Raw genomic sequence first — 15,859 nt, 5'->3', positions numbered from 1 at the left:
AAGATACAATACAGAAAACAGTCAATTGCTGTCTCTTTCTATACTGAAAAGAGATTTACAAAGTAAACATCTAGACAGGTGATTCCCTGGCTAGTGATTATAGAGACAAACTCCAAAAGTGGAAATTGTTGTTGGTCTGGTCAACATTTAATGTATGTAAGTGTTCAGAATGATGGTTATGGTACCCAACCCATCTCACCTTATTTGGCTTCTTCAGGGGTATATCTAAAACCCATATTGATTATGATGATTTGCATTTGAGTGAATTTCCATAAGAAACTCTATGATCGACTGTTGTTCAAGAGTGATTATTTATGTGCAATCTATGAATTGTGACAAAAAACCCATCTGTTAACTTGTTCATGAAGGGTTAAAAATCCAAGCAGTTCAAAACCTCTTTGGGAGTAAGTGGTAATAGGATACTGCAAAGAGGATTAGATTGCAGATAAATTCCCTCATGGGGTACATGCAGGACACTCTCCTGCAGTGTTGTGTCAGAGGAAGATATGAGTTTGCCAAGTGGGAAGGTGTACAGAGAAAAGAGAGCCAGTCCAAGGATTGACCTATGGGGAACACCGACAGAGAGGAGATTAGGAATTACTATTAAAAGAAACTTGAAAGGAGGGATCAGACAGGTAGGAAGCAAACCAAGACAGAGCAGTGTCACCAATAGAGTTCAGGATCTGGAGCAGGGCAAGGTGATCAACTGTATTAAATGCACAGGAAAGATCTCTAGGAGAAGGAAGAGTGAAAAGTTGCCATTGGCCATTGTTTCAGTGGAATGGGCAGGTTGAAAGCCCGATTGAAGTGGGTTAAGAGAGAAAGAGAGAGCTGGTGTTAGGCTGTCAGTCAGTCTTTTGTAGACAAGGTGTTCAGGAAGTTTGGAGACTTGGGAGAAGGGAGATACTACTGTAGCTGGGAAATAAGTCAGGGTTTTTCCAGGATTGGGGGAACAATTACATGAAGGCTGAGGGGTAGATACCAGTGGAAAAGGAGAGATTGAACCAACCAGTCAGTTCGGGGGCCAGGGTCGAGGAGTGGGCAGGTAGTGAACACAGATGATGAGAGAAGAGAGAAGACCTAGCAGAAAGGCTATAAAGTCCTAGCAGACAATGGCAGGGCAGGTTTGATCTCAATTTTACCCCAAATATGTTGTAAAAAAAACCCTTTGAAAAACCAATAAAATCGTTTTGCAATACATAATCCCCTTCAACTGTACACAGTCTCAGTGTGTGTGCTGGGGATACTGAGAAAAGTATCTTAGTTGAAGGTGTTCATGTATAGATTTTTTAAATTATTCAAAGAGTTGTTCCTCCTACTATCGGAAATAATTTGATATATGCCACATCCCTTAATACAATTAATGAATTAACAATTGTTTTTAACCGGGTCAATAACATCGGGACTTAAAAAGCATGTATTCATTCACAGTCCAATATGCATTTCTTATTGATACAAATATTTATTAAATAAATAAAAAGTTAAAAACAGATTTATGCTCCAATGATTATTTTGTGGTTGTTACAGATAGGCTAATAACAGATCAACGTGTTTCTTGGAACATAGTACGCTTCTTCAGGAAGATATTAGCCTAAAGATTACAAAATATATTATTTATAATATCTAGCATACAATCATGTATTCTCAATATTTACACATACAGGTTACCCACTTCTGTTTCGGCAATAAATTCCTCGATTGAACAAACGAGTCAGAAACTCGGTTCCTTATTTATCCTAGCCTTGTTTGCATACAGCGCTGCATAATATGATGGCGCTATATAAATACTGTGTAATAATAATGATTCCTAGAAGCCAAACGCCCATTCTGGCAGTGCAATTGCTCTTCCACCTCTGGTTTGCCACTCCTGGGCACATAGCAGCAATTTGCATGTGCATGTGAGCAGCTAACTGCGTGGGTTGCCACCACAAATGTTAAGGGGGCCTAGGACTGTTTAGTACACTGTTTCCTGAAGAAGGGAAGCTAAATTTTGACAATTTTTTCAACACCCATCCACATGACAAATCATGAAAAATATGCCTCTGCCTTTTTTCTCTCTTTTTGCCACTTTAAAATGTTGGGAAGTATGTCATTGCTATACAATTATTGAAAACATTATATAAGCATATTGTTCAAGTTTGGGTTTTCAATAGATACTTACTGTTATATTGGCTTTATGTTCCTGTCTTTCAGCTAGCGTTCTTGGGGTTTTTTTCTTGCTGGGATGATATCAGATAAATAATTGGTAATGATACATGCCAGGGATGTCAATTATCTCTCTTAATATTTGCTCTTCTCATGGAACCATTTGACGAATTCATCCTGCATTTTACCATATATTTTAGTGAATGTTTTTTCAGTTTTCACTTTTACACCTGTTGTGACTGTTCACCTTTCTTTCTTCTACCCTTTTTTTGCAATCCCTTTTCTCCAATTTTCTCAACATGACATAGACCACTTGTAAATTACCTCAAAGATTCCTTACCACTTGGCTCAGATTGATAATAGTTTCATGTGACTGTGTTAGTTCAATGACCCCACCTTTCTTGTTTACTTTTATTTGTTATACCTTATAGGAGTATCAGTCTGAGGCTTTTAGAGTCAAAGGTTTTAGAAAACATAATATTTTACCTGTAGCATCCTCCAATAGCTTAATGGATTATTATCAGGAAAAATTACTAATCGTGCAAATAGAAGATAGGTATCAATGCAATGTTTAGGAATGTGTTAAGATCATGCGGACAGGAGATATCCAGTGTTATCGCATTGGTCCGCATGTTACTGGTTTGGAGAGTGGCAGTTAGGCTTATGAAAGGCTTTTCAAAGCTGTCCGGTCTGATAGCACTTTCAGGTTTGTTATATGGAGAAGGAGGTATCCTGCTGCTTGGTGGCTTTGGGAACCTTATAAAGTAGCATATCCATGCAACAGCTTTCTCATACCACTTTACACAGCAATACATACATGACTACACAGAAACAAATACATCACTTCAATGTGGGTTTTATAGAAATAGGTTTACAAGTATCTAATTAGGAAAGAAAAAAGACATTTACCCCTATACTGTACAAAAATCAGACTTTAAGTGTCAATTCCACCCTGATAGCCACAACTACATATAGGTGGGTCAATATCACAGCTAACATATATTTACTTTGACCCTGGTCCAATCCAGTACAAGAATTGCACTCTTAAATAAGGTTATAATCGACCCTCACCACCTTCACACTTCTAACTATGCTATTTATCATAATAATGCATCTGCAAAAAAAGTAGACAAACACCCTTTTTTTAGTCACCAAGTCAGTCTGTTATATCTTATGAGAGAAGAAATAACCCTTATTCAGAAATATAGCCCGTTCCAAATTTGCATGTGTAGACCATTCAACGAGATCTATTTTTGTAGCAAAAAAGTGCAGGCTTCATAGATACCACTGTAAATGTTAACTATAGGCTACGTACACACGTTATTTGTCTTGGTTGTGCTCATCTCAGGCGAGAATCTGAAATGTGTACTGCGGTGCCCAATGTTGTAAATGGATCCGTCCTGATGGAGAACGGTCTTCAAGTATTTTACAAATATTATTGCAAAAGTTTGCTCTATGTTATGTGATGTGATGTTAGGACTGGTGACAAAGAATTCTAGAGGTAATGCATTAAAACTGCAAACATCCCTCCGAACTTCATAACATCATTTCATGGCAACATTTTGGTAAAATGTATTGATGTTTTTCAGAATGTCACTGAAGGAGAATCTCCCAATTTTTCTTATCCAAGACAAATAAATTTTGCATCTAAAATTATTAGTAGGGATAGCAGGTGAGAGTGGGAAGACAGTGGAAAGTGAGTGGGCCGCCTTTCCAGCTGCAAAAGCTGTTATGAGGGTAGGTCTGGTCCATACGTAAATCAGACATGGAATCCCTTTGCCCAGGCCAACCCCTAAATATTTCTCTATATTAAACATTATGAAGTTTTTATATCTGCTGTTTTTTAAGTTTTTAAACTATCTCTGTTACCACCTAATTAAAACTATAAAACAACCTGAACAAAATGTCCTGCCACACAGACCACCAATGTTTGTTAACTTAAAGAGCTATTTAGAAGATCAAAGTAATCTTCTGTCTGATCCTCCACTGTGAGCTGTAGTTCTATCTGCTAGCACCACAGTCATTGGCCTCTCTGTTGAATATTAGATACCCATGTTAACTAAACACAAAGTGGTGTGCGTTGTTGGTTTTGGTGCTTCCATCTCAGCTGGCGAGATTTCAGCTTTTGGTTATGGGTAACCATGTAACCTCCTCAAAGTAAGGAAGCTCAGGTTTCTAGCCCTGAATTGCATTTTTATGGCAATAGATGAAAAGAGTAGTGGAGAATAGCTGGTAAGACAGTTGCGGGGGGATTCGTTTTCTCAGACACAAACCCAAATAGACAGTGGTAGTTCCCTTATAAATGCTAATATTTAGGAAGTGTCAGTGGGACAAGATAGGCCAACCCCTAATGTTGCTTGCTACATACATTGCATCCCAACGTTAGTATTTGGATGCCAAAACATGTTTGGAGTCCTGGGATGGCTGGGAAAGCATTAAAATGTATATGTAGATATTCAAATTGCAGCCAGTTTTTTATATATAAAGTTTCAACTGTCAGCCAAAAAGCAAAATATATATATATATATATATTGCATACACATCCTATCATTCAAGGAGGTATTTTACTGTACTTTAGGTTATTTAAATATAAATACATTTTTATTTTGGTAGTGACATAATATTACACTGATCAGGCAAATACATTCTATGACATAAAATCAATAGAACTCACCTAAAACAGATCTTCTTTTGGAGTTTTACATTCAGTCTGATGACTATAACCCTGCCCACTGTTTAAAGTCCTATCAGTATCACTTTGTAAACATAAAGTGACACAGCTGGAAATTGCATCATACATTTGTCCTACTGAAATATGTTCATATAGTTTTAAGTAAAAGCAGGTAAGGATTTTTTTTGTTTACAAAGTGAAACCAGAGAAGGCTTATGTGCATATGCATGCATTTGATCACTATTAGAAGACACTGAAGCGTTAATAGATTATAGAAAACTTGTGTTTTCTACATCTTCCACCTAACAGTAGATACCATATTTTGCCTATTATTTTCCTTGTTAGGCAGAAAACTTTTTTGTGAGCACCTATAAAATATTTCTGAGACACTCTCAGGCAGAGAATATGCAAATTGACAGCAATTGCCCTAAAGTAATTATATTGGAAACAAAAATAGTTGTTTGTAAGAAAGATTGGACTCTGGGTAATAAAAAAAATGTAGGACACATCCCCACCAGCTACAGGCTAGCCTATTTTGTAGCCAAGCAGTACAAGAACAATGGTCATTAAAAATATGACAAAAGCTAGTCAAAATAGTAACTATAAATCTTTCATACACATTACCTCTTAGTAAATAAGCCAAAAACTTATGCATGCATTGCCATAACTAATTCAACAGAAAAAAAAACATTTTCTTGATTGATGTATTTGGTCTCTCTCATATTGCTTTTAAAATACATGAAATTAGATTTCTGTCTAGTTGTTAGTGTGGAACATGTGAGACACTTTAGTTTGTCTTTCAGAGAAATTTTTATGTGTGTTTGGTAACAAACATTAATAAAAAAAACTGTGAATGTGTTTTAAAGGTATAAATGACCAGACTATCCACTACATAGTATAGTAAAAAAAAATTAAATATTGAACAGTGCTGTACCCCCCCCCCCCCAACTTACACCTTGCTAGTGCAGAGTTGGACCTCTTTTTGCCTTAATTCTTTGCATAGATTCAACAACATTCAAAACATTCCTCAGGGATTTGGTGGATTAATTGCATCACACAGGTGCATATTTGTTGGCTGCACATCTATGCTGATGGTGATCTTCTGTTCTATCACATCCCAAAAGCTGCTCTTTTGGATTGACATCTGGCCGTTTATAGTAAAGCTACGTACACACGTCAGATTTTTATCGCCCGATAATCGGCATCGGCCAATTATCGGGCGAAAATCTGCCGTGTACAGTCGGGTGTCGTCCATCGTCCGGACGACCGACCTGCCGGATCCACGGACGATGGACGACAGCCGATCGTAATGAAAGTGAAGGGGAGAGAGCGCGCAGCAGGGTGCCGCTCCGTCGCTCTCCCCCTCCCCTCTCCATAGAGCATGAACGGTGCTGTATGTACAGCACCGTTCATGCATCATGCACTCCCTTGTCGTTGGAAAGGATCGTGAAAGATCCTTTCCAACGACAAAAATTGGCAGTGTGTACGCAGCTTAAGGAACTCATTGCTCACAAAAAAACAAAACTAGTTTGAAATAATTTGAGCTTTATGACAGTGTGTCATCAGAAGATGGGGTAAACCGATCATAAATGGATACACATTGTCAGCAACAATCCTAGGTACTTAGGTGCCACAGTGCCAAGAAATCCCCCAAAACATTACACTGTTCAGATGACTGAATTATTGATACCAGCAGGATGGATCTATGCTTTCCTGTTGTTGATATCAAATTCTGACCCTACCATACAAATGTTGCAGAAGAAAATGAGACATCATACCCAGGGAACGTTTTTCCAATTTTGATATGCCTGTGTGAATTGTAGTCTTGTATTGTATGTCTGTTCTTAGCTGACAGGAGGGTCATCCAGTGTGATTTTCTACTGCCCTTCAAGGAACTTCAATGTTTGCTGTGTTGTGCTTTCAGAGATTCTTTTCTGCTTACCTCGGTTTTGAAGAGGGCTTATATTGACTGCTGCCTTCCTATCAGCTCAAACCAATCTGTGCATTCTCCTCTCACCTTTGGCATCAACAAAGCATTTTCAACCAAGAAATGAATATGTTTCCCCATTTTTCAGAGCAGCTCTTGATTACTCTGGGTACTAAAACCAGTGAGTCTGTTACTATGTATACAGCTGACTCAAAGTAGTTAGGGTCACATGACTTTTTTTGCTAAGCCAAATCCAAACCATGATCCTGCTAGTTGTTCATTAGCTTTCCTCACATTAGTTAAAACCTCATAGTATCAGGAGTTGAGTCCTCAAAATTTACAGATGCCATATCCCCATGTGTGACAATTCAATTTCTACAAGTAAAAAACTGCAATTTTTACAGCATCATAAATAACCCATTTTATAAAAGACGTCCTAGTCATTTTTAATTATGCTGTTTTGTTATGTTAATTTGTGTCAAATATGAACAATTCAAGCAAAATACCATACTGTATAATAGAAGCTTAATTTGATGCCTTTTGTAGATAGTAAAATCTACTTCTTCATAAGTACTTCAACATTCGATATTACCTGTCCTGGCAGTAATCCCAAGTGTGGCTCGGGGTGAATGTTCCATACCAAAAGCTGTAACCCTGAGCCACATTTTAAAAAAATAATGAAAATTCAAAAAAAGAAACTAGACTTGGAATCACCATATGATGCTGATTGCAAACTCCCAGGCCAGGGAGTTTAAAAGCCTGGACGGCAGCTGCATCCCTGGCATGTGAACATTGGGGACGCACGCGAGTCCAGGGAAAGCAGATGCTCTCCGGGCATCTGCTCGCAAGTGTGTGGCCGAGAGGAGGGAAATCTAAAATACTAAGTATTTTCAAATGTACTGCTTTTATACTTAAAATTACTTTGTATTCATACCACCAGGGAGGTTAAAACAGTTTTCTTCTAAGTAATGAAAAAACACCTTTACTAACATTAGATTATGCATACCAATTAATAAAAATAGATTAGGCTTGGCGTGTAGGACGTATGTAGACCCGGCTCCTGCTCACCTCCGGGCTCCCGCGATATAAAACCGGCATACAACATACTCACCCGCCTGCGGCGCTCCCTCGGCTCACCGGCACCTGGATGGACCGGTTTCTGGATCGCTCCCTCCTCTCGATCAGCCAGGAATCTATGGGGAAAAAAGACAAGAGCAAGGCCACGCCTTCCAAAATGGCCGCCGCGTCTTCATCCTCCCGGGCATCTAGCACTGCTGCTTCCTCTCAGGTACACAGCGATGATTCCTCTGTCACATCTAGCCCTGCACAAATTGCAGATGCAGTGGCTGCATTGCTAAAACCCACATTACAAGAGGCCATTGATGCTGCAGTGCATAAAGGTATCCAGTCCCTGAGGAAAGATATAAGGGAACAATCCCAAAGATTGGATAGTGCTGAACAGCGCATAACGCTGATTGAGGATGATACTACATCCACCAGAGTGCTTGTTTCTCAGTTGGAGGTAAAGGTGCAGGCACTACAAGATAAAGTAGAAGACCTAGAAAACAGCTCAAGGCGTAACAATTTACGGATCGTGGGTATCCCTGAATCGGTTACACCCTCACAGCTCCTTGATATCTGTTCCAATGTACTACCGAAATTGTTGGGTCTTCCATCATCATGCAAAGTGGAGCGTGCTCATAGACTTGATTAATATTGACGCTAAAATACTGTCCAAAATTTTAGCTGACAGACTAGCTAAATTAATGCCTTCCCTCATATCTGTCTCACAGGTAGGTTTTATACAAGGTAGAGCGGCAGTTTCTAACATTCGAAAAGTACTAGTGGCCTTGGAGGTTGCAAAGAGACATCCTGACTCGGATTCAGCCATCATTGCAATTGATGCACAAAAAGCTTTTGACACAGTGCAAATCCCTTGGCTGTTTCGGGTTCTTAAGCATATTGGCATTAGAGGTCCTTTTTTTGAATTACTGAAGGCCATGTATACGTCTCCGAGGGCTAAGATTCATACCCACGGTTTCCTGTCCAGTCCCATCACCTTACACAGAGGGACCAGACAGGGGTGTCCATTATCCCCTCTCCTATTTAATCTTGCTTTAGAGCCGTTGGTCAGATACTTAGACAATACCCCGTTACTGCATGGCATCCCGCTACAAGATACTCAGCTGCGTACCGCTTTTTTTGCAGATGATATCTTAATTTTCACCTCTGACCCTAAAAACGATTGTAATGCCATTAGATCGGTGTTTCATACTTACGAAAGTTTTTCGGGGTTAAAAATTAACTTTGATAAAAGCGAGATATTGTCTCTGGCCAGGTCTAACGACACTGTTGACAAATGGAGGTCGCATGTGCCATTTAAACTGGCGTCACACTCTATACTGTATCTTGGCATCCGCATTGGCCGGTTGCCATCTTCCTTGTATACCTTGAACTACCCTCCACTGATTGCCAAGATACAAAGGGAATTGAAAATGTGGGAAAACCTACCTCTATCGTTCCTAGGCCGTTGTCACCTGATTAAGATGATGTCTTTTTCAAAGTTGCTCTATCCCTTGCAGACATTACCCATACTACTAACACATACAGATATCAATACTCTAAATAGAGCTTTCACGAAATTTCTATGGGCAAGCAAACGCCCGAGAATTTCGCTGGCGAAACTTTACTTGCCCAAGACCGAAGGGGGTGTAGGCTTCCCAAATGTAAGATTGTACAATTTAGCCTGTTTAGTCAGACATGTTGTAGACTGGATTAGGGGGACATCCCATTATTCCAATGTACCCTTAGAAAGCGCTATGTCTCACCCTTGGGACTTATGTGCCCTATTACACTGCCAGGTCTCCAGATTTCCAATCCCCCTTCGGCATAATATAGTGCTTAGAGATACGGTGATTGCCTGGAAGGTAATTAGACAACGGCTTAAACTTCCAATTCGCCTGTCCCAATATTTACCCATATGTGGCAATCCTCTATTTCCGCAAGCCCGTGAGCAAGCAGCGTTTAACCTATGGAAGTCCAAGGGTCTGAAATACTTTAGAGATCTTTTTAAGCCAGAAGACCAGACCAAATTATCTATATCAGATTTGGCGAGCAAACACGGTATCCCTAGTTGGGCACTTCACCCATTATATTACAATCAGGCTATGTCTTATTTTAAATCGCTAATATCACAATATGATGGCATACTTTGTCTTAACAGTTTTGATAAACTATCGCTTTCCCCCCCTAACATCTCTAATAACTATGCATATCTTCTACCTTTTTTTACTAAACCTCTGTCAAATTCTAATGTAAAAATGTGGCAGAAAGATTTCTCAGACCCTGATATAGTTGAATCTGCCATACAAGGTTATCTGATGGTTAGGAAAAGCATTATAAATGAGGTGTGGAGGGAGTCTCAGCTTATGATATTACACAGAGCCTATAGAGTGTTCAGACCTTCCTTGTCTGACCCTCAATCTGGGACTTGGCATTTTCAATGTCCTAAGTGTAACGCTCTTCAAGCATCTTTATCTCACCGTTTATGGTATTGCCCTCTTATCACAAATTACTGGAAACATGTCATTTTGTTAGTCTCTGATGTGGTTGGCCATGTGATCCCCAATAAACCTTCTCTGCTTTTATTTGGTTCTTGGGAAGGCGTGTGTATTGATAATGTCCCACGTCCCATGCAGAAATGGACTAGTGTTTGCCTCCTAGCAGCCAGATGAGCGATTATGCGAAGTTGGATCCAACCTCTTCCACCTACTTTGGATCAAATCATTGTTTCTCTCAAAGGACTATTTTTCACAGAGATGCTGGATGCGCAACTCCAAGGTGATGACTGTATAACCTGCTTCTGGCAGCAGTGGTACAAGTTTCTACTTTATGCCTTTACTAACTCAGAGCGCACATCGATTCTTTTGCCATTCCAATACTCTACATGGTACTTAACGAATTTGTCAACCTCATAATCTTTTTGTTCTGCTACAAACTGTAATGGCTGGTACTATATTGACTATATTTTACGCTTCTATTCATCGTCAGGTTGAGTGTCCCCCTCTCCCCACTCCCCCGTTTTGTTGTTCTCCTTTATATCCCTCCGTCTGGTTTTTGTTATTGGTTTGATAATATTGCATTTTGTAAGGAAAAAACTAAATAAAAACAGTTTAAAAAAAAAAAAAAATAGATTAGGCTTGATGAAATGTACATATTTTACATTAGGAAATTAGGAATAAACAACAATGTTAAGGTTTTAACAATAAAAAATAACTTTGAAGTCTTATATAAAATTGATTGTGATGCTGTGATAGTCCCATTTTTCTTAGAGATTCAATTCTAATTAAAATTTATATTGTCATATTTATCTCTTCATACAAAACAGTGTAAACTCCAGTGTTGTCCTCCTGTGCAAATACACCCTTATGTATTCAGAGGAGGGGTATCTGCATGACTGCCAAAAACCCTGCCTGTCAGTGCAGAATGACATTTACAGAAGGGGGGAAAAAATAATATAAGGATAATTGAAAAACTATTTTTGGGCTATTGATAAATTTTGGGTAATGGTTCCAACCTTGGTAATAGAAAAGTCCTGGACTGTTCCAAAGGAATAACTAAAGACATTTCCCCATAAACAATCAAGGCACACTGGGGACTTCCACAAGGGCAGAAGACTATTTATAGTATATATTCACTGTTCATATAGGATCATAATAATAGGCAGTAGATCTGTGTTTAGGTCAGGGACAATGCAACAGCTACCTGCTATAATATGGTAGAAGAAATGTCGTAAATAAAATGTAAATTTTGCGCACGCTGTTAAATCTTTCTGAAAGTCTATTGAGAAACACAGCAACTGGGTTATGTTGCTGCCAACACAAAAAAAAGCAACCAAGCAGCATCAATGGAACAGATATGGGTGATGTATAAACGCTAAAGGCTCATTACCTAGTAAACTTATTGGACCAGCGTATCTGACTAGATCAAAGTAGAACGGCATACCAGATATTGTCTGGTATTGAAAGGAGATGTTGATTGGAAACTAGGATTTCACCATCAACCAAGTAGAAAGCAGAAACAAGGCCAGACACAGGATCACCAATTCATTGTCTATGTGGTTCCTAAACATAGTGGCATTCTTTAATTGAACAATAATTGCTTTGTTCAACCTGGAGATCAAAGGTTTAAAACTGCAGGAGGAGGACTACACCATTTATTTACAAAACACTCAAGAGAATGGAGGGGAAAAAAATTGTTTCTTGGGATAATTACAGTCTAAACAGCCAAACAGTAAAGTAAATAGCACAGTTGATAATGCAGGAATTCTTTTGCAAACCTGTGTGGTAAGTAACAGGCAAGACCTGGGACTGAGCTGGTAATAATAGAAATTATTAATTTCTATTAAAACAGGCTCATGATGGAAGGCTAGGTAGGCCTCAATCTACTCACAGAGCTTAAACAGTTAATTTGAAACTTGGGGCTTGACTTGGCTGTGGTAGTGAATTCCAGTAAGTATATTACTTAAACACTATGAAAGATGCCTGCAAAAAAGGCGAGACTCCTTGACTAGGTAGGTCCATCTAATTTACCCAACATCTGTTGATTAAAGATTCCATAAAATGAAATAAATAATAAATAAATAAAAAAATCCCCACAACCTCTTCAAATCATCAAAACTGATAAAAACACTAGCAACGAACGTGAAGGCCTAGAGGTTTTGTACTGTAATTATTCTGGTAAGCATCAGTACAACCCAGTGTCAGTGTCCTTCAATGAACAGACGGAGAAAAATAATTATACCAGTTTACCCAGAGGTCTTGAGGTCTCATCAGAATCACACAAATATTATATTTACAGATACACCGTTTTATTTTGTCTGCTTAATATTTAACCTAGTTCAAAACCTGTCAAATATAAAACCTGGAAAAAAATTCTACAACCAAAATTGCATAAGGGAGGGTGAACAAAAACCCATAAATAGCTTAAAACCAAGAATGTTCATCTTAAATAAACAATTCAAAGTATTGACAACATCCCAATGTGGATAGAGATAAGGATATCTGAAGAGATCATTAAGTCCATGCGATCGGTTTGATATTAATCAATCGATATAAAATGCTCCTTAAGTTATTGCTCAATTTATTCATCGTCTTCATCATCAATTCGTATCCTTTTTTTCTTACGTGGTTGAACATCATCCTCCAGTTCTGAATCAGAGGCAGATTTTGCTATCCCAACTGACTCTTCCCCTAATAAGAAAGACAATTTTAATCATTCATTAAAAGCAAAAGCCAAAACAGTAGTCACAGAAAGCAAAACTATACAAACCTTTGAATCCAGTTCCTGGTTCCTCATCATCACTGTCCAACAGTCTACTTCTTTTGGTGGCTACTTTTATTCTGTAAAAATACAAAAACTTTTTTAATGTCCAGCTGGTTGATTCTATGCAGAAAATACATTTTAAATGATCTATTTAGTTTTATTCTTTATTAGAATTCTGACACATCCATATCACAACCAGCAGCTCACAGTTCAGTTTTGTTGATTACTTTCCATACAAAAGACAGTTTCCGGGGGAGCCAAGCAACATACTTACATGTTTTTAGAGTGTTTTTTTTATATGAACCTAGGACCTAGTGCTGCAGAGCCTACGTCATGCATCCTGGGAGGCTCTGGCTGCTCCTTCTGCTCATGCCCAAGGGGAAAGAGATGGTGGGAAAGACATGTGTGCCAGCTGGCACCACCCCCGGAATTTTCTATTGCTGCTTGCATCTCCTGGAAGATGCGATGCACAATGCAGAAGGTCTTCATTGTGCTTTGCATCTCCCTGGAGATGCAGAGGAGCAGGAGCAGCAGCAGCGTCGGGGTGAGGTGGGCGGGACATCCCCACTCACATGACCCGGGAGGATGTGACATCTTCCGGGTGATGCGAGTAGTGATGTATTCGGGGGTGTGGCCGGGCGGGAAATTTAAAAGCAGATTACAATGTAATCTGCTTTTAAATGGTTTTTACAGTATAAAAACACCACACATCATGAAATAAAAATAAAAGTACATTTTAAATTTTATTTTAAGATTACATTGTTGTCTATTATTTCATAATTTTTAAATTATTATTTATATTTATGTAATATATTATATTTTATGAATATAATATAATAAATAAATATAATTATCATACCCGGGAGTTAATCCCAAGAATTACAGGCGCACAAAATAAACAAAAAATTCTATGCAAAAAAATTAGGATTACTTTTTGCATCAGAAAACTGACAGAACGCTAGGGGGGTTAAGGGGTCTATTTAAAAAAGCAGTAGTTCTGACAATAAGCAAAATTCTCCAGAGAACATCCAGGTCTATGCATTTTAAATGATAGCGATTGTTTCTCCATAAGATCATTTCTGAATGTCTAAAGGTTTCCATGTAGCTTTTTTTCTGTTCATCTAGCTGCCCAACTTAAACTTGTACTCACTCCCTAAGTGCTAAACACTTTAACCACCTAGCCGGTATGTCCGTACGAAGGTTGGGCAAAAAAAAATGGCTAGGATGGTTAACCCTGTATTTTTGTCACATCCTTACCTCCATGGTCCCGCTGTGCACATCCAGCGTCGTTTTCCTATTCCAGCGTCATCCTCCGTCCATCGTCGTCCGTCGATCTCCCTCTCGGGGGGCTGGAGGGGCCGTGTGCTGCCTGCGGGTTAGCTTCCAACGTCCGCCCGGCCGGCGGAACACAAGATACCGGCCGGCATCTTACCTGGTCCCGCTGATCGTCCACGTCCTTCTTCGTCCAGCGCGGGATGATCTCTGAAGTGAGAAGCCGTCCGGCGGAGAAAAAAAAACCGGACGGCTCCTCCCTGCGTGCGTGATGACGTCGGTGTGTGTGCGGGAAATTCAAATAGAAACTCATTCATTCATTTTGTATTGGATTCAATACAAACTCCTGTATTCAATCCAATACAAAATAATTCAAATAAATACAAAGTTTGTAATTGGTAAATTCAAACTGTCATTTTGTATTGGATTGAATACAAACTCCTGTATCCAATCCAATACAAAAAATAAAAAAAAATAAAATAAAAGTAAATAACTTGGAAATTCAAATTTATATTTTGTATTTGATTGGATACAAACTTGCGTATCCAATCCAATACAAAATAATATAAAATTAATACAAAGTACATAACTGGTAAATTCAAACGCTCATTTTGTATTGGATTGAATACAAACTTGCGTATCCAATCCAATACAAAAAAATAAAAAAAAATAATATGAATATAAAAAATGTATTTACTTTTATCTACTAGAACCCCTGTTCGGACATATTTCTGTAAGTTACAGGTCTACAATTAAAAAAAAAAATTTAATGAAAAACAGTGGATCACTTTTGGTACAGAAATCTAGACCTCAGTATAACGCTCAGGTGGTTAACAGTCATTTATTGAGGAATACAAATAGTGTGGCTCTCTAAATTACTTACCTGTCCTCAGTTGCTGAAGTCACATTGTGTGGGATTTCTTCAGGTTCTTGAGCTGCAGAAACATTAGGTAAAATATAAACATGAGAAAAATATTAAAATTGTCCTAAGTACTAGAACTGCTGAATGTAAGTAAAATCATTTATTGTATTGCAAATAATAGTAATAGTATTACCATTATTAATAGTGTTTATTGTTTTGCAAATTGTGGTCAATTAAATTGTGACTGGGGAAGTCCTCCCTGCTCACAATAAGACTGAAAGCAGTCCAGAAACTTTTGACATTGAAGATGAGCAAAACCAAAATTATCTTTTCATTGTAGATCAATTTCCTATAAGCAAGAGAACATGTATGCCACAGTTCTTCACTGATTTGTGGCCATTGTGAAAAGTAGGTGTTGCTTTAAAGAACATAGTTTATGCTGACTCATAATCAGGCACTGTAAACTTTATACTGTATACCTGGAAGGTCAGCAATAAAGATGTTAATCCCCTGCCTAGAGAACTAGTTTCAGACTGTGTTACTTAGCGCAGTGGTCGCAAACCTTTTCAGTCCTGCGGACCACTTAAATTACCGGCTGCTAACCGTGCATGCGCGTGGAGCCGGGTGTCAATCAAAGGGAAAAAACCTCCCCCGTAGT

At 38.6% G+C, this 15,859-nt stretch overlaps 1 protein-coding gene across 3 annotated transcripts in view; it reads right to left on the bottom strand.

Moving 5' to 3' along the window:
• Positions 1 to 12,590: 12,590 nt before the first annotated feature.
• Positions 12,591 to 15,859, bottom strand: part of TIMELESS (timeless circadian regulator) — a 35,251-nt gene continuing 31,982 nt past the window's right edge. For all 3 annotated transcript variants that reach the window (XM_072408372.1, XM_072408389.1, XM_072408381.1), the window contains 3 exons: positions 15,223 to 15,274; positions 13,074 to 13,144; positions 12,591 to 12,994 (listed from right to left, as the gene is read on the bottom strand). In XM_072408372.1, the coding sequence (XP_072264473.1) occupies positions 12,885 to 12,994; positions 13,074 to 13,144; positions 15,223 to 15,274 (233 nt within the window). In that variant the 3' untranslated portion in view covers positions 12,591 to 12,884. The remainder of the gene's footprint in view (positions 12,995 to 13,073; positions 13,145 to 15,222; positions 15,275 to 15,859) is intronic.

Source organism: Pyxicephalus adspersus, chromosome 1 (assembly GCF_032062135.1).
Source record: "Pyxicephalus adspersus chromosome 1, UCB_Pads_2.0, whole genome shotgun sequence".
Taxonomy (NCBI): Eukaryota; Metazoa; Chordata; class Amphibia; order Anura; family Pyxicephalidae; genus Pyxicephalus; species Pyxicephalus adspersus.
This window is presented reverse-complemented; position numbering and strand designations above follow the sequence as displayed.